At 43.8% G+C, this 24,716-nt stretch overlaps 1 protein-coding gene across 2 annotated transcripts in view; it reads left to right on the top strand.

Annotated features, from left to right (window-relative positions):
• LANCL1 (LanC like glutathione S-transferase 1) overlaps nt 1–24,716 on the top strand; it is a 573,393-nt gene that overhangs the window by 343,777 nt on the left and 204,900 nt on the right. For both annotated transcript variants that reach the window (XM_085648591.1, XM_085648592.1), the window contains one exon: nt 9,335–9,517. In XM_085648591.1, the coding sequence (XP_085504717.1) occupies nt 9,335–9,517 (183 nt within the window). The remainder of the gene's footprint in view (nt 1–9,334; nt 9,518–24,716) is intronic.

A 24,716-nucleotide genomic window follows, 5' to 3' on the forward strand; every position in this document is an offset into this window, starting at 1 on the left:
ATGGTGAGGTGAGTCCTCATCCCATCCGACATGATTTTTATATAATGATGGAGCTTGGGCAATTGCCCATTTCCTGGCGTAAGTATATTTTAGATGTACTGGAACATGGTTGGAGAAGGCTGGCATAATGATGTCTTCGCCATGTGGGCACTCCCTGACAAATTGTGGTGGCCAGTCTTTTTCTGCTAGAAGTATGTCATAACCCCTTGAAAGCTTCTCCCAAAAGAGTGCTTTCACTTTTCTTGGTATGTCTCCCTCCATCCGGAGTGTTATTTCGTATAACTTTTGTGGAGAACTAACCGTTGGGTCTACAGTTTCAACTGTTATGTATTCATTCAAGTCCACTATCTCCAGAAGGTCCTTCAGGTTCTGGCGAGCCATTGTTACTTCAGCTGCACTGCCCAGCATTGCCTGAACCCATTCTCTGTTCTTGAGTTGTGTCCTCGGGATTTTCGGCATATCTGATCTTCAGACCGGCTGCATTTTTCTTGGTTTATTTTTATGAGCGTGTTGATCGTCTCTGGACTTCACGCGTTCTTCTTTTTGTTCTGACCGTTCTCTTCTTTCGGATGTCTGTGAAGATGTCTGAAAGGTATGAGAGGAACATGTATCAGTATCTTGATACCTGCCAGGTTTTCTCAAATTGTCCCTATTCCTGATGTTAATCCTCTTTTCAGAGGGCTCCTTTTGAAGAGACCTACCTCAGGATTGAGAACGTTTCTCCTTTGAATGTTGTTTTTTGTTTTCCCACTTCTTTTTAGAAGATGTAGGATTGTGTTTAATTGAGTCCTTTTCAGGATCGTCAGACAGTTGTGTTTTAAGTGGTTTCCCTCCTAAACAGTTCCTGCCCAATTCCTCATAGGATTTTTCTATTATTCTGGGTAGTTCTTTTTGTTGTTCTGTTACATCAAATTCTCTCAATTTCTGGTGGATCGCTACTAATGCTGCCTCTCCTTTAATATTAGATAATATTATTGTTGAGACCTGGTCGAAGTTCTTCAGTAATTTCATACCTAAATTCAGAGTAGTCTCTGCCCCGAATTAGTTTTGAATTTGTTTCAGGACTTCAGGTATTACTGCAATAGACGGAACACCGTGTGTTTTAGTATAGATGGCAGTAAAGACTGTGGCCCAAGTGGTGCAGTCTTCCAGATGTGGTGTGATCCCCATTGGTAAACAGATTGTTAAAATTCTGTGTTTTTCATGAGGGCTAGTATTAGGAAATACTGCTTCGATTTGAGTAATTTTTTGATCTATCCAGAATGGAATTTGTTCACGTTTTGTGGGCATTTTACCCATGACTGTGTGTAAAGTCTGTGGAGTAATTTTTAGTGTATTCCCCTGGTGGGGGGTTTGAGTTAGAATGGTTAATGGTGGTTGGGCTGTGAAAGTCCGCATAACATATTGGACTAATTGTCTGTACATTTTTATTAACTCTTTGAGTTGAGTGAGTAATTCATCGTCTGACATCGCTTCAATATCAGGATGAGGTGGGTAGCCGGCTAAAATCGGCCATGTTGCTCCTGGTCTACCTAGTGGACCGAGCTTGGTTATGTGATTGTAATGTTTTAGGGCGCCTTTAAACCAGAGCTGATGCTCCTGGTATGTGAGTGGAATTTCAATATCCTCGAAGGGAATGTATTCCTCAGGTTGCTCCTCTTCTTTGAAGAAGTGAAACACATGTGTTAGTGGATTTGATTCTGGGAATACTATCCATGATTAGAATACCTCTGTCTGAAAAGATTCATGTGCCTCTATCACAAAAACTGCTCTACCACCTCTTGGTGTTAGGCCATGTTTTATAAGTTTTAGAGTGATGGCTCTGCTTAAATTTGGATGGATGTTTAGAACACTCTCATCGGTTTCATTTAAACCTGTAGTATTAAAGGTTGCTACGGCTTGGTCAGCCGCAGCCTCTATATTATCCTCGTTCTGGGACATTGTTTTTGAAAAAATGCAGAACAAGTTTCAAGGAAAGAAAGATAAGGAGCACAATATTTTGGAACACTGTATCCTTCAACGTTGAATAAACCAACAGGCTAATACATAGTATTTTCGTCCTACTCAGCTATGGCGGATATAATCCCTACCCACTCCAGACGTCTTATGGAGTATTATTAGTAGGGGTCTCTGAGAAAAGCACGACTGAGTTACTTCAGTATCTAGCGTTAAATTAGTGCCTTACCAAACCGTTGGGCGCCATGTAGTGTAGTTCCTATTTCCCTTATAGGCTCTGCCCATTGGAATAATATACACTATAGTTCTGTGCATAGGACTGAGGTCAGTATGCTCCTATTGAGTATATTACACTTAATTGCTTGTGTGCCAGCTAACTCAGAGGTCACTAGAAACTTCTCGAATGAACAAGAAGGGATTAGTTTCTGACAACCGCATAAACATGCAAAAACAACAAATGATGGACAGAATGCAGAACAATGTCATACATTCACCCCAGTAAAGAGATTGGCTTGGCAGTTCGGGCTGGACTGTTCCCATGAGGCACAGGGTCAGACTGATTTGCATATGGCCATGTCTGAACTGGGGTGGCGGAGTGGGTTAAAGAACGGTGATGGATCAAACCCAGATCTGTTGACTGGGTGTGAGTGTTTGATTGGTTCTGATGCTCCGTCCATCACCACCCCCTTTTGTACCGCTTTGTTCGCCATAAGTTGGCAGGGTATGCTCAGACGTGAGTCCCTTGCTCACTTTGCCACTGGATTCAAGCAAGCCTGGCTGAAGACGGCTGAAATGCCAGAAACCGGTCCTAGGAAGCTTGTTTCCGGTCCAGGGAAGGCATGGCTTGGCAGTTCGGGCTGGACTGTTCCCATGAGGCACAGGGTCAGACTGATTTGCATATGGCCATGTCTGAACTGGGGTGGCGGAGTGGGTTAAAGAACGGTGATGGATCAAACCCAGATCTGTTGACTGGGTGTGAGTGTTTGATTGGTTCTGATGCTCCGTCCATCACCACCCCCTTTTGTACCGCAACCGCATAAACATGGCAACTTTGTTTCCTTTCAGAATCGGAACGTATCTCAGAATCGTGGAAACAATAGATAACAGTTTCACTCAGTCATTCGTGCATGCTTAGTTTCTTCAGAGTTGCACAGAAAATAGGAAGACTGGCGTTTTCAATAAAAAAGGATTTATTGAACAGTCTTAGTTCTCGTGTAAGAGATATGAGCTGTCACGATCATTAGACAGTAAGCAAGATATAATATGCACAGCGTCAGCAGTAAGAAGTAAAACTGCAACAGCATTGTCTTTTAGCTATGACCTATATCTATATACAACACATAAATACACAGGCTAAAAGTGGATACTTATCTGGTGCTTCTAAATAATTCTACCCCAGTGTACCTAACTTGAATGTAGTGCGAGTTAGGAAGTAGGTGCTGATTTAAGCTATAGTTGGTCCGAGCTTAAGTTAGTATTTTATATGAGATGCCAAGAATTTCCTTAGGTTCTAGTCAGCTCCATACCTTGGAATGAGAGAGGTGGGAATCTCTTTCCAGATCTCGAACTCTAAGGGGAGTTGGAACACTGGAAGCTGGAATCTCTGCGTGCACGGAAGACAGCGTCTGTTCAATGCGTCAGGCGGGGACTCAAACTCCTTCAGGACTTGCCGTGGCGAGCCGTATAGCCGAGCTGTGCCGTACCGTGCTTTGCCAGGGCAAGTGAAGGTATATTTATACCTGGAAGGTGTCTAGGAATGCAAGCATTGACGTAGAGTCGGGCAGAGGAAGACGTCATTAATGAACCCCTAAGGAATAGTAGTTCATGCATAATAGATGAGTTCTTGGAGAAATCAATAATCCAAGCAGGGAAAATCCCAACGGTTTAAGGGTCTGGTTTCTAAGAACTCGTTGTCACGTGGGATGGACGGATGTAGGTGACCATGCCTGTATTTGGATCTGCATGGCCAATGCCTAAATAAGGACTGGAATATTATGCCTAAATAAGGAAAAGTCGAATTGTGCCTATATAAGGACATGATTCAATAGACCTATATACGGGTATCTAAAGCGACACACAACACAGGGTTGGGAAATTCATATCTCCCGACGCCCGAGACATCTAGATTTATTACAAAGGCAAGAGGTTTTAATTTCTATCTTGTCCGAAGGACAAGTAGAAAGTCCTACAGTAATCCGATACACAGCTGTTGAACCCTGTTGGTCACATCCAGTTAATAAGTAGCTCTGAGCATTTATTGGCAGTGAAAGGGCGAATGCAAAAGCTGTGGCCTGTACTTTAATTTTTCCCAGAGCAGAATAACATGATGGAGCGAAGCTCAAAGTTGCAGCTACCTCCGACCCCAGCATGTACATCCACAGTACTATCAGGCTCTCGTGTGGCTTGTGGGCCCTCTCCTGGTCCTTTTATTTACTTTGAGCATGAGACAAACATCAAGCTTCTGCACCTCCAGAACACCAGAAGCACTGGCATGTAAGAGGCTGCTTTTTGTGCCTCTTGGCCCCTGCTCTGACTTAAACTTGTGATCCCGGCCTTTTATTCTGTGCTTCACCCTTGGGCCTCTTACGGCCCCAAGATTCCTCCTCACCCTCACCTCCAGGGCCTACCGTAAAGCACCTTGTTTTCCCTTCTCATGCAGCTTGTGCACACCCCCCCCATTTGCACTTTGCCTTTCCTATACACCTTATACCCCCCTCTGCCGCCATCTCTGACAGCCCAGACCCCCTTCTCTTGGCCTCTCATATCTTACATCATCCAGGGAGTACATTACATCTCCTTACTTTCCCCGTGGGGCTTTTATGCAGGCCTCAGGCCCACACTTATTTCTGTACGTGCACTTCGTCTCACTTTGTGCCTTCTCCAGGGGGCATCGTAAACAAGCAGCTGTAGCAGCTACTGCAGCAGTGGGGGTTCTTGATAGGAGTCTTTCATCTGCAGGTTCACAGACAAAGGCTAATGATTAATGTGAAAGGGTGGGTGAGTGAGTTAAAGGGTGTATGGATAGATGAATGGATTGAGTGAAAGAATTGATGTAAGGAAGGGTGAGTGAAAGGATAGAAGGATTAATGCAAGGGTGAATGAATGTATGGGGTGAACGAGGATGGATGAGTGAAAGGATGGATGGCTGAATGAAAGGGTGGATTGATGGCTGAGCGAGTAGACGAATTGATGGGTGGATGAATGGATAGATAGATAGGCGGGTGGAGAATAGGTGGATTGATGGGTGGGTGGATGGAGGATAGGTGGATAGATGGGTGGGAGGAAGGGTTGATGGATGGATAAGTGGATGGATAGATTGATGGGTGTATAGTTGAGTTAAAAGGTGGATGAGTGAAAGGGTGGATGGAGGGGGGTGAAAGGGTGGATGGATGGGCAAAAGGACCGATTGATGGCAGGATGACTGAAAGGGAGGCTGGATATATTAGTAAAAAGGAGGAGAGATGGGATGAAAGGATGAATGGACAGATGAGTGAAAGGATGGATGGAAGATGAGTGAAAATGTCAATGGATATATGAGTGAAAAGGAGTATGATGGGGTTAAAGTGTGGATGGATGAGCGAAAGGATGGGTGGATGAGTGAAAAGTAATCCGATACACAGCTGGAGGGATGGATGGATGAATGAAAGGAAGGAGGAATAGATGAGTTTTATGGATAGATTTGGAGAAGGAAGGATAGGGTTGGAGAGGGGTGTCACAAACCCCCATTTTAGCAGCTGTAGCGGGGGTGCAGCCCTTGATGGGCCTCTTCTGTCTACAACTCAGCAGACAAAGGCTGATGAATAATGTGAAAGAGCGGGTAAGTGAGTGAAAGGATGGATGGGTGTGTGGGTGAAAGGGTGGTTGGATGAGTGAGTGTAAGTGTGTCTGGCTAGACGGATGGACGAATGAATGAGTGAAAGGATGGGTGAAGGGATGGTGGATGGACGACGGATGTGGTGAAGGAAAGAGTGGATGGATTGGTTACAGGGTGAATGGATTAGTGAGCGACAGGATGGATGAGTGGAAGGATGGATAAATGGATGGATGAGTGAAAGGTTGGGTGGATGAGTGAGAAAAAGGATGGGTGGATGACTGCATGGCTGAAATAGATGGATGGATAGGTTTGGATATGGGTGGACGGACGGTTGGATGGAAAAACAGAATGGTGAACGTCTGTTGGATGAAAGAATAAATGTATGACAATGTAAAGGTGAAATGGTAGATAGTGGGCGAATGAAAAGATGAATGGGTAGATGCTTTGATGGGAAAGACAAGAGAGCTTTTCTAGAGAGGGTTGCAATGGCTTTCTTCCCTTGCTTGGTAGCATAAGAGCTTTGGTTCAAAGTACGGAGGTATTTTAATTTTCTGTTTACCCACTTGGCCTGCACTATGCTCCTACTCCAACTTGGCTTCTCAGGTGAGCGTGGTGCTGTTTGCCAGCACGTTCTTCCTAGACAGCTAGCTGTTTTAGTCTCTAAAAGCCCACATTGCCACAGTAGTTCCTGGCACTGAACAAAACTACTTTTGTGCCGATTTACTCCTTGTAAAAGAGCAGAATGTTATTACACACAGTGAAGCCAGCCGATAGAGATAGCATTTTAAATAAAACAAAAGGTCTTGGTTAAATCCAGGCCTAACTAGGGGCTCAATTGTTAAAGAAAATTACGAAAGTGCACAATGATGTATGTCCTTGCATTAATGCAGATTTACTTATTTAATGAATTCACATGAATTTCCTTCAGTAGGCCAGGAAATCGTACTCCTAGAAAATATTTCTGATTGCATTTTAGCACGAGCAAATATGAATGTGTAGTTTTGCCACTACGAAAATCTGTTGAGTGTTTACAAGTTCACTTTTCCTCTAACCCCATTTTTCCCAGCCCTCAAAGAAATGTTACTCCTGTCATGAGTACATTTCCAACCTTTCTCAGTATGGGAAAGGATTAAAGAAGAGCTGGTGAAATCCCTCAAAACATTCAATTTAGTAGGTCTGCACAGACTCGAAAGAGCATTCTAACCCTGTAATTATTGCTTACTGCTAGCTCCAACCCCAGCATGTAGATCTGCAGAAAGGATGCAAAACAAGGGATTTGCTAGTATTCTAATCCGTCTATACTTTGAGCCTGACAGAACCAGTGAGGCTATTGTCAGAGCTCTTCTATAATGAGATTGCTGCCACTATTTGACGGTGCACTATATGGCACAAAAGGAACAAGTAGATTTTGGTACAGGACAAGCAGATTTATGAAGCTACCTGTCCCATGGACAACTAGATATTTTATTAACTTCCACACCCCTGCAACACTTTCATTCTACAAACGGCAGTAAAATATCCCTTCTTGTTATACGTGCACACAGATTTGAGTGCATGACATGTTTTATCATTAGCAAAATGTCCTACTTTATCACATCTAAAACACCTCTCATTCTTGACCGGAGTGCTCAATTCTTTTTGCAACAAGCAAAACTTTGTCCAAAGTTTGTTCATCTTAAAACCACAATTCGTCACACACCTTCACACTTCTGCAGCCCAACATAAACTGATTTCTTATTCTTTCATCCATTAAGGAACCAAGGGGCAGATGTATCATTGTAGCAGTTTGCGAGTCCTTAATAGCGATTTTTAGGGAATGCCCAATAGGTACTCGCAAATTGCGTGCTCAATTTCAAGGGTGCAAGGGTTCCTAAATAACACCCTTCTGCACCCCTGAAATGCGCATGTGTGCACATGTGGCGCACATACATGCCCTAAGGGCATGTATGTGCGCCACATGGCACTTTGAAAAATGCTAAAAAGTGCATTTTTCAAGGTAATAGCAAATTACCACCATGGTGCAAGGATGCCTATGCCAGCACATGGCTGCAGTGTGTGCGCCAGCGCAGGGGGAAGCACAGAGATGCGTCATATTCTTGTAAATATGTCGCATCCCTGTGCTTCGGAAGTGCCGCAGCGTGGCGTAGCCAAAGGGCTTGCGGTGCCACGCTGCGGCATCCCTTATAAATCTGCCCCTGAATGTAGAGCACTACCTGAGGATGGCAGTAGCAAAAATCCATCCACAGATTGACCGTCTCTGAAAAACAGGCACACCTGTCATATTTATGTTGGTGGTATTATTATCAATCTATGTCATGTGTAAAACAAAGCATCCTAGTAAAAACAATTTGCGCACATTTTATCTTGAAAAGTGGTGTTTTGAGCTGTGTAATAAGCCTCTGTCATTTCACCACACCCACTCACAAACCTGCAGTTTACTAAACACTCTTATTGTATTGAACATTATTTGCTGGTTATGCCCGGAATATGCACGTGGCGGTCGAATCCAGAAATTTCTGACAGGTGGGGGGGGCCCAACATCTAAAAGAATTCAGCTGGGGGGGCTCAACCTACAAAAGTTTGAAGACCTCTGATTTAGGGAATCACAAATTGCGATTCTCTAAATGCTTGCGCAAAATAGGGAATCGCAAATTTTGCGATTCCTTATTTTGCGAGTGGGTTTTTCTTTCCTACATTGCACACAGCTAAATTGCAATCGCAAACGCTGAAATTCTGCGAATTTCAGCGTTTGCAATCGCAATTTAGCTTGAAACATTTGGCTCCAAATTTGCAAGAAGATGCTAAACGTCTAAGATCTGTGACCTAATTCTCTGTTGACTCTCATTCTTTTTGTACCCGTTTGACAAAATGGTAACGTTCTTAAATTGTGCTAACCTTGGTCAAAAAGTGTAAATCAAGTTTTGTATACATATTTCATATTCATTTAAATCAACAGCAATATTGTCAGGTACGTCCTGAAGGTGATCTAAAAATGTTTTACCTTCTGACCCATGACAATATAGTAACAAAGATTTCCTTCTCTCAGCACCAAGAGAGGTACCACATACACGTGCATACCTTTCAAACGCCTTTTTTCCATTTAGCCCACTTTATAGGTGGATCACCAGGGTAAGAGAGAAAAAATGGCAGTTCCATAACGTTTTCCATTATTCTAATATGACAAAATATGTAGATGTACAGTGTATTACGATCTCTGGCAAAACCATTAGGTTGTGTAATAATGAATATCTTTCATGATGTGTACGCAGTACAGGGAGATGAAGATAAGATGCCAGATGCGTTGCGTTACCTTGAGTTCAAAAAATAAATTATGCTTTAATACTGGAGCCATTTTTTTTAACCAGGTGTGAGGTTACCCAGTTACCTTTAACATTGGGCACTAGTGCACATGATTCCAGCAACTAATTCCCATTAATGACCTACAGTGCCCATATTTTGGAAGCAGGTCCCCTTTTATCATTGGTAGTTTTATCTAGTGCCTCCTTTCAATTGTCAAGGCCTCGTTCTTTTTGACAGTCTGTGTTTTTCTTCCTCCCTTTTTAGCCAGACTGTGGCCTCACCCAAGACACTTTGCAGAGCCTTGTGAAGCCCAGCGTGGACTTTGTCAACCAGCTGAAGTTTCCCTCGGGTAATTTTCCACCATGCGTCGATGACACCCGTGACCTGCTTGTGCACTGGTGCCATGGAGCCCCGGGAGTGCTCTACATGTTGATCCAGGCCTACAAGGTAGATGACTGTGCCAACCTTTCTTCTTCTCTTTTACCTATTCTATAACACGCATGTTTATGCTATGATTCTACTTGTTCTATTCAGTCCCTTTCTGTGCTTCAAATGCCAAGTTTCATTTTTCTTTGTATCTATTTCCCTCACATTCTTTTCTTTTCTATTTCCCCTCTTGTTTCTTTTGAGTCGCCCTCTCTAGTATCCCTTTAATATCACATTTCATTGTATTTGGTTGTCCTACAAATCCTGTTTCTCTTACGTGCTTTCTAGTTCGTTTTCTTCCCTACATGTACTTTTCTTTCTTCTTACTTTTCACTTAGAAAAAGGAGAACATTCTTATTGATAACACTAGTGAAAAGACCACGTCAAAAGAGCATTTTAAATCATAAAAATGAAGTTTGAAATGGTACTTTCTATTACAACGGTGATATTAGATAAAGAAAACACTCACCCTTTCCCTCTAAGCATTCCAAAGTTGCCCAGTTCATCATGCCATACCGTTATTTCAGCAGTTTGGTTTTTCAGGTCTCGCCTAGCGTTGCAGCACAAAGCGCTGCTTGCTCGCCGAGAGATTTTGTGGATGATGGGTTTTCAGAAAGGGACTCCAAGCCCCGCCCCTCATTTCCATTGGCTTGCGTCACAGTTTATATTAAACGGTGGCCTGCCATTGGAAATGAGGGGTTTTTGTGGATGCCCTTTCGCCTCCGATCCGGACTGGGTCTCCTGCTTTGCTACTGTCACAAAGCACTTTCTTATCTTTATGGGGCCATGTGTTTCTAATTGGAGATTGATGCTCGTTTTTCTCGGAGTTTGGATGCGTTTGGTTCCCAATCCATTCCGTACAGTCAGTAAGTCCTTCCCCGGCTTGGGAGCTGCACTATGTATGTATACTAGAGATGAATTCCGTTTTTCCTTCCCCTCCCCCCAGCTTCTAACCTCTCCTCACCCCCTACTCCCCTCTTTCAGCTACTGAAGTCACGGTGTCAAAACGAACTGGAAGCTGATGATATCTGAAAAAGCCTGAATTTGAGGTGGAAAAATTGGCCTGCTGAAGCCTGCTGCACTCTAATTATTTTAAACAAGCACAGCGCAGTCCATCTGACAATTAGGAAATTCTGCTTTATAGCTTGGGTGATTCGTATGCAACCTCATAATCACTGCATACACGTCCTTTCCTTTAGACAGTAATGAATGTGAGAGTGGGGGCCGGGGGAGGTTGCCTTGCAGTTTTAGACCACTTAAACACATTTTGAAACAGCTGTGTAGTTACCGTGGCTTCGGTATTCAACAGCCAATCCCAATTTGTAGTCATTTGTCGTCTCAGAACATCTGTAATCTCTCAACAGCCCCTTCGTACCCCCCACCTCAGAGCCACTGAGGACCCCCACCACCCCGAACCCTCCCCCACAGGAAGTGCTCCGTGCCATGCATGACCGAACCATTGCCCATAGATTCCGGGGCAGGGCATGTTAGCATGGGGGGGGGGGGTGATGTGAGGCACCCATGCTGCGACAGCCTAGAAAACACGAGCTCAGTGTTCTTTTCGTAAGGATGTACTGGGATGACAGAACATTTCCAGAGGCTGGGAGAAAATGCACATATCAACATTCTCAGCACACTCACGACAATATTGAGGTGGTGTGTTCCTCATCACACATTTCTGCTTTTGTGCACTTTAGGAAGGAAGGTTATAGATGGACAGTCTGTAAAGACGTTGCTTCTCCAGGTGCAGCGTTCCATGGAATATAGCATTATAGCGTGACAGTACAGCCTTTTCTGTATTATTGGAAATAACAATTTGTTTTTATGTAGAATTTCACAGTGCACTTCTATTTGTCTAGGCTCTAGTAAATAAAGGTTTTACCTTTCTCCGATTTACCAACCTCGGAAGGATGAAAGCTTGGTTTGGCCCTGACAAGGTTTGATCTTTAACTGTATGAATATTCCCGTATACTACCAGGGTGATATTATGGATAGTGTGGTAAATATTTCTCCTTTACCGGGACTGAATTTGATACAGGAACATAGTAAAATAGCTCAATAAAATGAGAGGCAGAATCCGTGGTATTAGAGGTTCGAAATGGGCTTTATTCCATTAATTCGATTATAATCGGTTGCTCCCAATGTTCCGTCACCACGAAGGTTCAGGAAGTGAAAACACACACTTTATTGACAAGAAGTAACTTTTATAGTACATACATTATAATGAAGTGAATACAGTAGGCGTAACAATTGATAAGGAAATTGACGTTTGGTCTGCGTAACCGAAAATGGGTGTAATAATGAGTAAAAAGGAACATGATTGGTTGTGATGTAATACATAGGTGGATCTATAAGATAATACTTGGCATAGATGCGCGCGCAGCAGTATGACGTGTAATTGACGTGTAACTAGGGGGGTGACGGGGACTTGACATTTAGCTCTATATGTGGAGACGAGAAGTCTGGGGGGTCAAGTCAACCTAATCCCAAATCATATCTAACATCCTATGTTTAAAGAACTATGTTATCCATAAAAGAAGGACTCTCGGACAGAATCTATTCTATACTGACTGTGCGTGCGTGTACAAGCGTCTAAGTGTCTACACTGAATGCAAGGGGGTAGGAATATTCCATGGTAACAGGGCTATGAATTACTTGCATGAGGACAGAGAAGTCGGCCTTTTGCTCGGTAACTGGAAGAATGTTTACTTAAGCTACTAGGCAGGAATGCATCGGCTGAGGGGGAAGCAGATAATTCGAAGGTGAAATACAGTTCTTGGCAGAGAATAGGCTGATGTCAGGCTTCGTGAGCCGCGCAGAGAATGAGACAAAGTTCATGGTCACAGATGCAGGCTCAGACTGGAGCTTTCAGAGGCAGAAGGCAAGAAGAGTTTGATGACAGAATCAGGGCCTACTTGCCTGGACTGTAAAATGGCATAAGTGAACCATATAAAACCGGTGGCCTTTCGTACTTAGGAAGGGAATATCCGGCCTATTCATGGCGGATCTGACAAAGGACATGTTGACGGTGGACGCACATGTATTTGCGTCTTCATAACTGGAACTGGAGGGAACATACATGTACTTGTGACATGCACATGGAACCGTTGGGGTCCAAGATAGGGGACATAACTGACCAGAAAAATCCATATTTCCACATTCCCTCCTTGTCCCCTACTTGCCCTTCAAGAGATATCAATCTTCATCAATCCATTGATCTGTTCATATAGCATCATTTGTTCTTCTTTCTTCTTCCGGGATCTTGAATGAAAATCTTGATGTGGAATGCACGATGTGGCACACAGACCACAAATCGCTGGTCCACATTGTAGACATAGACAGCAACTGAATAGTATGAGAAGGCCAATACCTAGGAAGGATAAAACTCTCCATCCCCAGGCCGATACCGCATTCCAAAACCAACTGGACCAAGTCCAAGTGCCTGGGTTCTGGTGTATCTGGCTTACAATCTTATGAAGGCGAGTGATGGCTTTATATACAGATGGCGAATTTTCTGGTATGAATACGCAGCAGCTTGATCCGATGACCCTACAAGCTCCGCCCCTATCAGCCAGGATGACGTCAAGGACAAGACGATTTTGAAGCACAACAATCCGCATAGCAGACTGCTCTTCTGTTAAATTGCCGAAGGCGGAAATAGTTTCATTTACTACTGCTTCAAGGGTTCTAGTTAATCTACGTATCAGCTTACTATTGGTAACTGTACCTATATAGGGAAAGATGCCTTTATTGAAATCTACATACTTGTCCCATGCCGTCTCAGTATAATCGACAATTGGGAGATCTCTCCGCTCTCTATTGTGTACTAAATGAATATTTCTATAATAATCAGGAGGAGCTAGGAAAACAGGTGGCAAAAGGAATGCTACGTAGCAGGTACCATCCCAATCTAGAGGTAGACGCATATATGCAGTCTGACCACATATAAAGTAGGAGTGGCGATAAGCTCTGAATGAAGATTTGCCTTGATCACTGAATTCTACTGTAGTAGTGCATTGACTATGGCCCATATGTATGGAACCAACCTTTCTTACACACAATTCACCTTTTGCTGGGAATACTGACATGGTGGGTAAGACTAGCTCAACTTCGGATACGACATTTAGAATCATGAGATTAGGTGTAAAATTACCTAATCCATACACTTCATTTTCTAGATCAGTTCCTGTTCTTTTGGGGCGACCCTCCTTGTCAGGGTAGCAGACTTTGAGTAAAACTAGGTTCAGGTTTCCCCATATCCAATGATCTTGGTAAACTGCTGTGTCTGAGTCTATGGAATTGATTAAGCTGAACCATGCTCCACAGGAGCCATTATGTGTGAATGGATGTGGAAAGAAAGGCAGGACTCCTTCATAATTCTGATAGGGAGGGAGTCGGCCACACACCCAACAAGTGGTGGCATTACTAGTCTGATGGGAATGATGTAACATACTAATGAAAGTGTTATTGCGCAGCGCAAGTCTATAAGACAATTCATGCGGAGGTAAATCACTAAAAGAATGTTCAGCAGCAACATTATAAACATGTCTAGAAATAGGGTAATATATGTGCAACAACATACTTGTAATGATTATTAAAAGACTCAATAAAAACAAAATTAATAATGTCACTATGCAGTGGCTACGCAGTGATTTACAATACGCCTGTCGTTTCAACATTTTTCGGGTATTTTCTCTACTCAGGTCCAAGGGATACATGTCAGAGACAATTCAACCGCTTCACCTTGGAGAGGACTTAAACAATCAAATTGCTCGACTGGTTGGGCCTAAGCTTTAGTTTGTAATTTTCAGATTTGTTAGGTTCAACAAAAGGGAGTTTTGTATCAGTCTGTGAGGGAGTGCAGGGCACAATGTCTATATCCGAGGATAGTCCATGAAATTTCTTGATGTGGCTTGAATGAATCCAGCCCTTGCGGCCCTCGATCTTCACGGCTGTTCTTGTGGTCAACAGGACCAACTTGGGTGCTTTCCACCTGGGCTCCAGCTGAGTCTTTCGGTCGAAATTCCTCACAAAGACGAGATTACCCGGAACAACGTCATGGGGTTTCACCTCAGTGTTGTCGGGAAAAGCTGCAGCTACCTGTGAACGAGAAGATTGTAGTGCAGACATCAAGGAAGCCAAGTAATCTGTCAGCATATTACAGTCAATATCAGTTATTTTGCGTGGTATAGGCGTCCCCCACATATTCGGTGGTCTACCGAAGATCACCTCATACGGGGATAGCCCTGTTCGAGAGTGTGCTACCATTCTCATGTAAAAGAGTGCAACTGGTAACGCTACTACCCAGTCGACACCTTTCTCTCTGCATATTTTGGACATTCTAATTTTCAGTATCTGGTTATGTCTTTCTACGAGACCTGCTGCCTCGGGGTGTCGGACACAGTGGAATTTCCACTGATAACCTAACAGAAGTGAAACGTGTTTCATTAATTCGGATGAGAACGGCTGGCCGTTATCTGAGTAAACAGCACGTGGTAAACCGTATCGTGGGAAGAATTCTCGAACCAACTGTTTGGCAGTAGTCGGGGCAGTGTAATCTGAAACCGGGTATGCCTCCGTCCAACGGGACAGAGCACAAACAACTACGAGAACATATTTGAATCCTCGACATCGTTCCATCTGGATATAATCCATCTGGAGTACTTCAAAAGGATGATTAGGGGTATGAAATCCACCCTGTTCTACGGGAACACTTTTTCCTGGGTTGAACTGACAACAGATCATACAGGTACGGACCTTTTGTTTTGCTGCTGCTCGTAAATTTTTATTGAACCAAATGTGTTGAATGCTGTCTAGCATAGCTTTTTCTCCTAAATGTGCTGGACTATGTATAGTGTTAATTATGACTTGGACCATTGAATCAGGAAGGAACCATACAGACCTTTCCTTCATCATCCATCCTTGGTCCGTTTGGATCCCTCCTAATTCAGTCCATTTCTTTATTTCGTCTGGTGTAGCATGTGTCTGTATGTCAATTACGTCAAGAGTAGGATCTTTAACTGTCATACAATGTGTCGGCATCGGGACTATTGTCTTTGTCATGTCGGGAGTTTGAGTTTGAGCAGTCAGTTTAGCTGTTCTGTCGGCTAGATCATTGCCTTGGGAAATGATATCAGTAACCTTTGTATGGGCCTTACATTTCATAATTGATATTTCAGTGGGTAGATGTATTGCATCTAATAATGCATGAATGATGGGTCCGTGCTGAATGTGGGCACCGTGGGAAGTTAAATAACCTCTCTCTCGCCACAGCACGCCGAAGTCATGTACAACTCCGAATGCATAACGCGAGTCAGTGTATATGTTGACTTTTTTATTTATGGCTTGAATACAGGCTTGTGTCAGAGCGATAAGTTCTGCGGCTTGAGCTGACAAAGTATTTATACGATTAGTTTCAATGACTTCAGTATCTGTTGTGACTGCGTAGGCGGCTACTAACTCTCCTGTACTTGTTCTCATGCATGAACCATCTACATACAAGGTCAGGTCTGGGTCTGACAATGGGACATCGGTTAAGTCTTGTCTGGGTTTTGTTGTTATTGTAATAACTTCAATACAGTCATGGGCTAGTGGGTCTGTTCCGACTACTGGTAAAAGTGTGGCAGGATTCAATGTGTTACAGCGTCTGATTTCTATATGTGGCTGAAACAATGTAAGTTCATACCCTGTAAGTCGTGCTATGGTCAAGTGTTGTGTTTGTGTTCTATTTACAAGAACCTCTACTGCGTGTGGTACTTGAACTGTCAATGGATGTCCTAACACTATGGCATCGCTTTGTCTGATTGCTAAAGCTGTCGCTGCCACTGATTTCAGACATGCAGGCAAAGCCTGAGCTACGGGATCTAATGTACTAGAAAAATAAGCACATGGTTTGTGTGCTCCTGCTTGATCCTGTGTGAGTACTGACAAAGCAGTACCTTCGCGTTCTGTAACAAAGAGTGTAAACTGTTTTCTGTAACATGGTGTTGCTAAAACAGGTGCTTGACATAAAGTTTTCTTTAAGCTTTCAAAAGCTTGTGTATGTTCTTGAGTCCAAGGGAGAACAGTCGATGTGGCTGCCTCCTGGGTTGTCAACTGAATGAGTGGTTTTGCTAGAAATGCATATTGCGGGATCCACTGTCTACAGTATGAAGTGAGGCCTATGAAAGCCCGCACCTCCTTTTGTGTCTTGGGTATTGGCATGTTAGCTATCAACTGAATGCGGTCTGGTGTAAGCTGCCTTCCCTCCTTGGACAGCGAGTGTCCAAGATAAATAACTCGCTGGACACAGAATTGCAGCTTAGAAGGGGACACCTTGTGCCCTTTTTCGGCTAGAAATCGTAAAACTGTCAGTGATGCTTTTTCACATTCAGGTTCGCTTCGGGCGGTGATCAGCAGATCATCGACGTATTGAAGCAGAGCAGTGTTAACTGGCATGTGGATACTGTCAAGTTCTCGTTTCAGTGCTTGGCTATAGATGCTGGGGCTTTCTGTAAATCCTTGAGGTGCGCGGGTGAATTTAAAGCTACGCCCATTTAAACTAAATCCGAACAAATATTGGCTTTCCGGATCTATTGGGACGCTGAAAAAGGCATTTTTGAGATCGATTACAGTGAAGAATGTCGCTTCGGAATCAATAGCTGTCAGTAATGACGAGATATCTGGGACCACAGGGAATTGTGGCACAATGCATTTGTTTAACTCGCGCAGATCAATAACCAATCGATATACTGGCGGGGCCTTCGGATCTGTTCGTTTAAGAATCGGTATTATCGGTGAATTACATATATTGGAGTCTGTTTCCACAACTACTCCTTGGGCAATGAGCTCGTCAATGATTTGTAGTAAAGCCACTACAGCATCTGGTGGTAACTTGTATTGTCGCATTCGTGGTAGCACCACTCCTGCCTTTAATGTGACTTGATATGGTGTAATATTCATGCATCCAACATCAGTAGGGCCTTGTGCCCATAGACGTGTAGGTAAAATCTGTAATCGGGGATCCATGTCTCTAGACACATAGTGACCTTTAAAATCACGTAAAAACAATCTTACTCCTTCCGGAGAACAACATATTATGGCTCCTAGAGCTTTTAACGTTTTTATTCCTAATAGATTTTCTGGACATGATTTAGTAAGCAATAAATCTGTGGTTCGGGTCAAAGGTCCTATCGTAAGTGGCAGAGGTTGTGACACTTCATTAACAATAGGTTTTCCTGAAAAACCAAGGGAAATATTCTGTGAGCCTGAGAGGGGTGCCCCTGGAACTTCACTACGTTTTATGGTCGTTCGACTTGCCCCTGTATCGAGTAGAAATTTTCTATCTTGGCCTAATAATTCACTATGTACATAAGGTCCTTCTTGGTCTACTGGGATTTCAATAAGGGGTAAGTCAACTTCCCTCTCTAGGCTTGTTCATGCGTAACGCTGATACTCGGGATATTCATACTGTGCGGTCTGATACATTTGTCGTGTTGTTGTCTGTGTGGCAGCAGCAGGCAACGGTGGTGCAGCTGGCACAAACTGTATTGGCTGTTGTGCGGCTGGCATGGCCTGGGCATGCTGCGTAGCTCCTTGTTCATTCTGATCTTGTCTAAGTGGCCGTGATCTTTCTTGTGTTTTACCTATGGCGATATTATGTTTTAAAACTGGACAATCGTGTACGTAATGGCCTGGCTTTTTACAATAATTGCATGTCCCTTTTACAGGTCCTGCTGAATCGGAATGTGTCATACCCCTTTTATGCCCTTCAGCTGGAACTGTCTGGGAAACTAGCATTTTCATTTTCGTGTCTTTCATGCGTCTGTGTTCATGTTCTTGTTCCTCTCTAATTCTATTGTGATGGTACTGTAACATTTGTAACATTTGTGATGGAGTGTTACCTTGCCAGGTACTCTCGAATTTTAATACTCTATTCTTTACTGGGGGCAGAGCATTTTCTACTAATTTTGTTACAAACAGATGTGGGTATGATTCGCTACTTGCTTTTATGCCACTATTTATACCAAAACATTTTTCAAATCGGGCATAGTAATCACTAGTGTCTTCATCTTGCTTCTGCTTACAGGCTGAAATTGTACCCCAATCTTCCTTTTTCGTAGTTAATAAACGTGGCAGTACCTGTACTAGTAGACCTGGTAGTGCTTTAGTTTTGTCCCCAAGCCCCGAACCTGGACCTCGGGCCCTTTCTTCTGCTTCTAATGCTGACCATTCTATCTTTTGGTCACCTACCTCCCACTCTTTTTCCTTGAGTTTCTCATAAATGCCAGCAGGCATCAACACCTTTAATATGGTCATAATGTCGGGGTAGGTATACTCTCCCATGAGTAACATGTCTTTAATTTCTCGGTGAAAACCCGCTGGGTCTTTGTCATGACTGGGTACCACTTTCTTCATTTCTAACAATTCTATTTTCGATATGGGCGTATATACAAATACGCGTTTAAACTGATTGTCCTCACCCTTTATTGGGTGCACTTCTCGTAAGGGATTCTGTCTATCTATGTGATACGTAGTTCTTTCCTTGACGGACAATGGAACATGTTCTGAACATACAAAAAGAATATACTGCTTTCTTGATTCTAGAATTTCTTTAATTAATTCAGTACCTGGTCCTCTCCATTTATTCATAAGTAATTCAGTCAGTATGTCAGGCAAGGGACCAGGGTCCGAATGCTGACTCCGATATAGTATAATGAGTTGTTGAATCATATAAATCCCAGCTAACCTTTGTTCATCTGGGGTAAGATTCAAAAATGTGCGTACTACTGTATCATCACTATATTTTCCGGGACTGTCCACCCAATGGACAGCTGCCCTGGCTAAATCTTGTTCATCCATAGAATCGAGGAAATGATAACCCCTTCGTTCTCGGAGTAGTTTGTCGGCGGTTTGGAACGAATGCTCGTTAGACCTTATATTAATTATAGGTATTTGAAAATTCCTGTTATTATCTGGACATATCGGATGTATTGAGTCAGTATGATATCTAGTCTGATTCCTATTACAAGATCTTCCTTTACCTACATAGGCTATGGTGTCCGACTGTCCTGTGGGCAGTCCTGACCCTTCTTCCTCGTTTTGTTCGAACTCGTCTACCTCTAATCGCTCTTCGTGTAGGCGTTCTATTTCTTTACGGATCTTTCGGCACATGGCTATTATACAATTTTGTTTATCATGTCTCCCTTCCGATATATTCTGGCTCCATCTTGTAAGAATTTTCATTGCTTCCGGGTCTACCCCCGGTCGGTCTTGATTTCTGATCACACAGTTTATGAGGAAACGTAACAGTTCCCCCTGTATCTCTACTTTCTGGTATTCCATAGCTCTGTAAATACATTCTGGATCTCGCCCCGTTTGGACAAAATGATATATATTATCTAGATGCGCAGTCATTCCTGGTAACTTCGCTAAATACACTGCGGCTCGTCTGATACGCAATGATGCTAGGGTCATTTCGTCCTCTTTTCCAGGCACCGGGTCATATCTACAATCTATAAGAAGTTCCTTAAGCGCACGGGCACTAAGGAGTTTGGGTGTACGTGAATGCGCTGACTCTTGAAAAGTAAGTTTATTTATTCTGGGTGGCGTAGAAAAGATATTGGTAGCTCCTCCCGCGGCCCCATCTGGGGCGTCGGGTGTAAAAGGATTCGTCGAACGTGACACAGCAACTACAGGTGTGGGCACAGCCATAGAAGTAGCTGTAGGAGCGGATACAGAAACAGATGTGCTTGCCGGAACTTGTGACTCGATTTGTTGCTGTAGGGATACGGGCACTGGATCTTGGCGTTGAACCTCCCTGGTATGCGGTCTATGTGGGGCGGAATTAGCATACTCGGGAGCTGCGTCATCTAAATATGAGGAAAGAAAAACATCTTCTGCGGTTCTAGGATGCCCCTTAGGATGTACCTTTATTGGGAACAATGGGGTTGGCAAGTCTTTTGGTGTTTCTGGAGTAGCCTTAGGTAATCCTTCGGCCAGAAGGGGATACATACCATTCATAAGGGCATTTCTTTGTCTGTCTACTTGTTCTGATTTCACTCGGATACCTTCCTCAATTAATAGATTCTCTCGAACTTTATTGGAATTCTCTTTACTCTTCTCTTCCGGTCTACGTGCTTTTTCTGTTCGTCTATGTGATTCTTTACGCCATAATTCAACGGCGTCTTTCTGTGACTGTCTGACTTTCCTTTTCCATAACTCTTCCTCGACTTTCATGATGCACTCTGCATCCCAGGTCCCCGCTGTGGGCCACCTCTGACTTTCTGGTAATCCCTTGGTATAGTCTACCCATAAATCAAGAAATAATATAGCGTCTAAGCCATGTTTGTGATACATAAAGTGCCCTGGAGTGTCCCTAGGAGGAATAGGGACGGCTTCTTCGAGAACCCCTTTTCTGGTAGTGATCTGTCTTAATTTCGAAAAGAGCGGCATATTGAGAGCTGACCTTATACTTGATTTTTGACCTGATACTTGAATTTGAACAGACTTAATACAATAAACACGATAATGAACAGTCATTCATACCACGATATACAGAACATACTTAAACACTTTAAACATTTAACATTATACCTTTAACTGAAACAACAATGATGATCGTCTGCATAACTAATCACCAAGCTTAATTCTCGACAATAACTAGACAATAACTAGACTCTTCGGAATACTTCGGAATACTTGATATACTGCTAAACAGTACAGATACACTGCTAAAACAGTGCAGACCGGATTTGTGTACCCAAACCCGTCTTGACCGGCACAACCTATGTGCACGTCAGAAATGCCTCCCCAGCAATGGTACTCACCGGGTAGCTTCGGAAACGGAAGGCCTCAGTAACTTGAACTTGAACCGGACCGGACTCGACTCGACTCGACTCGTCGGACACTGGGCTTGACTTCGGACTGGTGGGTCTCTGTATACCTCGGATCTTGCTCTCTCAGCTAGGCTCTGGTCGGGATACTTCGCACTTCTCACCGCCTCGTCTGGGTGTTGATCGCAGTCTCAGTCGCCCCCGCTTGACCGGAGGGAGATACAGGAAATCCTGCTGGTACGCGTTATTGTCCGTCCAGCTGTGGCAGGAGACCGGGCCTGCAACGCACCGCCGGCGCGTGAGATGAGAAAGTGTCCCTGTTCGGGCGCCATCATGTGGTAAATATTTCTCCTTTACCGGGACTGAATTTGATACAGGAACATAGTAAAATAGCTCAATAAAATGAGAGGCAGAATCCGTGGTATTAGAGGTTCGAAATGGGCTTTATTCCATTAATTCGATTATAATCGGTTGCTCCCAATGTTCCGTCACCACGAAGGTTCAGGAAGTGAAAACACACACTTTATTGACAAGAAGTAACTTTTATAGTACATACATTATAATGAAGTGAATACAGTAGGCGTAACAATTGATAAGGAAATTGACGTTTGGTCTGCGTAACCGAAAATGGGTGTAATAATGAGTAAAAAGGAACATGATTGGTTGTGATGTAATACATAGGTGGATCTATAAGATAATACTTGGCATAGATGCGCGCGCAGCAGTATGACGTGTAATTGACGTGTAACTAGGGGGGTGACGGGGACTTGACATTTAGCTCTATATGTGGAGACGAGAAGTCTGGGGGGTCAAGTCAACCTAATCCCAAATCATATCTAACATCCTATGTTTAAAGAACTATGTTATCCATAAAAGAAGGACTCTCGGACAGAATCTATTCTATACTGACTGTGCGTGCGTGTACAAGCGTCTAAGTGTCTACACTGAATGCAAGGGGGTAGGAATATTCCATGGTAACAGGGCTATGAATTACTTGCATGAGGACAGAGAAGTCGGCCTTTTGCTCGGTAACTGGAAGAATGTTTACTTAAGCTACTAGGCAGGAATGCATCGGCTGAGGGGGAAGCAGATAATTCGAAGGTGAAATACAGTTCTTGGCAGAGAATAGGCTGATGTCAGGCTTCGTGAGCCGCGCAGAGAATGAGACAAAGTTCATGGTCACAGATGCAGGCTCAGACTGGAGCTTTCAGAGGCAGAAGGCAAGAAGAGTTTGATGACAGAATCAGGGCCTACTTGCCTGGACTGTAAAATGGCATAAGTGAACCATATAAAACCGGTGGCCTTTCGTACTTAGGAAGGGAATATCCGGCCTATTCATGGCGGATCTGACAAAGGACATGTTGACGGTGGACGCACATGTATTTGCGTCTTCATAACTGGAACTGGAGGGAACATACATGTACTTGTGACATGCACATGGAACCGTTGGGGTCCAAGATAGGGGACATAACTGACCAGAAAAATCCATATTTCCACAATAGTGTGCAATGTTCCACTCTAGACGGTGAAGTGCTCTCAGCTGGGGGCACCAGGCATAGACTGGTATATTTCCTATGATTTTGAATGTGATGTTCCCAATGCAAGCACAAACTTCCCTTTGTCTTTCTGTCTCTGTTCCTGTCTTTCTGTCTCTGTTCCTGTCTTTCTCTCTCTGTTCCTGTCTTTCTCTCTCTGTTCCTGTCTTTCTCTCCCTGTTCCTGTCCTGCTCTCTGTTCCTGTCCTGCCTTTCTCTCTCTGTTCCTGCATTTTTCTCTCTCTATTTTTCTCTCTTCCTGTGTCTTTTCCGCGCTTTCTCTTTTTGCCGGCTGCCACATACCCCGGGGAGCTGTGGACAGACTCACCGGCCTTCTCTGTTCCTGTCCTGCCTTTATCTCTCTGTACCTGCCTTTCTCTCTCTGTTCCTGCCTTTCTCTCTCTGTTACTGTCTTTCTCTCTCTGTTACTGTCTTTCTCTCTCTGTTCCTGTCTTTCTCTCTCTGTTCCTGTCCTTCCTTTCTTGCTCTGTTCCTGCCTTTCTCTCTGTTCCTGTCTTTCTCTCTCTGTTCCTGCATTTTTCTCTATCTATTCCTGTATTTCTCCCTCTGTTCATGCCTTTCTCTCTCTGTTCCTGTCTTTCTCTCTCTGTTCCTGCATTTTTCTCTCTATTCCTGTCTTTTACTCTCTCTATTCCTGTCTTTCTCTCTCTATTCCTTTCTTTCATTCTCTCTGTTCCTGTCTCTTTTTCTCCCTTCCTGTATCTTTTCCGCACTTTCTCTTTTTTCCGGCTGCCATATACCCCGGGGAGCTGTGGACAGAGGCACCGGTCGTTGACCTTCAAAAACTGTCCTCCAGTGACCCAGACTCCACCCCACTCACATCCCGCCTGCCGGGAAATGCCTGCTGATATAAATGGCCAATCCGTCCTCGGCGATTGTGCCTCATAAGTGCACTCAGATTTTTAGCCTGGAACTGGGCTCGGCCCACAATGTGAAAAGTGCTTTGCCCGCGAACAATGACGTTTACTTAGGTTGTTTTAGTAGCAATCGCTAGTGATGCAGCTGTGGGTAAAGTGGCACGTTATGATATATAAAATAAAAAGCTGAGCTTGCAATAAATAAGTTCGCAGTACAGGCACGGGTGCGCAGGCCATGGTTTGGGGGGAGGGGGAGGAGAGGTGGTGGGAAGAAGAAAATAGGGTGGAAGTTCAAGCTAATCAGTTATTCCGCATTACTTTGCTTTGAATTTTGCAATTTGATGTATTGCTTGTTGCCCTTTCTCCTTAGACATTTTCTGAATCGGGTATGTTTTGTTTCTGTGATGGGCGCCCCTACAGTGATCACGAGCATGTCTTTAAGTATGTGGGAATTCTTTTCCGTGGGCCCTCGCTCTCTGCTCCTTTTTTTCAGCTCTGTAGTGCCACGCTCGTGTGTGGACACTCGCAATAAGAGTCTGTTTTCCAACAGTGTCTTCCAAATTCAAACACTTGGCACTACAGCTCTGCGACGCTGCGTTCCTGTCTCTTTCCCTGCCTTTCTCTCTCTATTCCTGTCGTTCTCTCTCTGTTCCTGTCTTTCTCTCTCTGTTCCTGTCTTTCTCTCTCTGTTCCTGTCCTGCTCTCTCTGTTCCTGTCTGCTCTCTCTGTTCCTGCCCTGCCTTTCTCTCTCTGTTCCTGCCTTTCTCTCTCTGTTCCTGCCTTTCCCACTCTGTTCCTGTCTTTCTATCTTTGTTCCTGCATTTTTCTCTATCTATTCCTGTCTTTCTCTCTGTGTTCCTGTCTTTCTCTCTGTGTTCCTGTCTTTCTCTCTCTGTTCCTGTCTTTCTCTCTCTGTTCCTGTCCTGCTCTCTCTGTTCCTGTCCTGCTCTCTCTGTTCCTGTCCTGCTCTCTCTGTTCCTGTCCTGCTCTCTCTG

Source organism: Triturus cristatus, chromosome 3_2 (assembly GCF_964204655.1).
Source record: "Triturus cristatus chromosome 3_2, aTriCri1.1, whole genome shotgun sequence".
Lineage (NCBI taxonomy): Eukaryota > Metazoa > Chordata > Amphibia > Caudata > Salamandridae > Triturus > Triturus cristatus.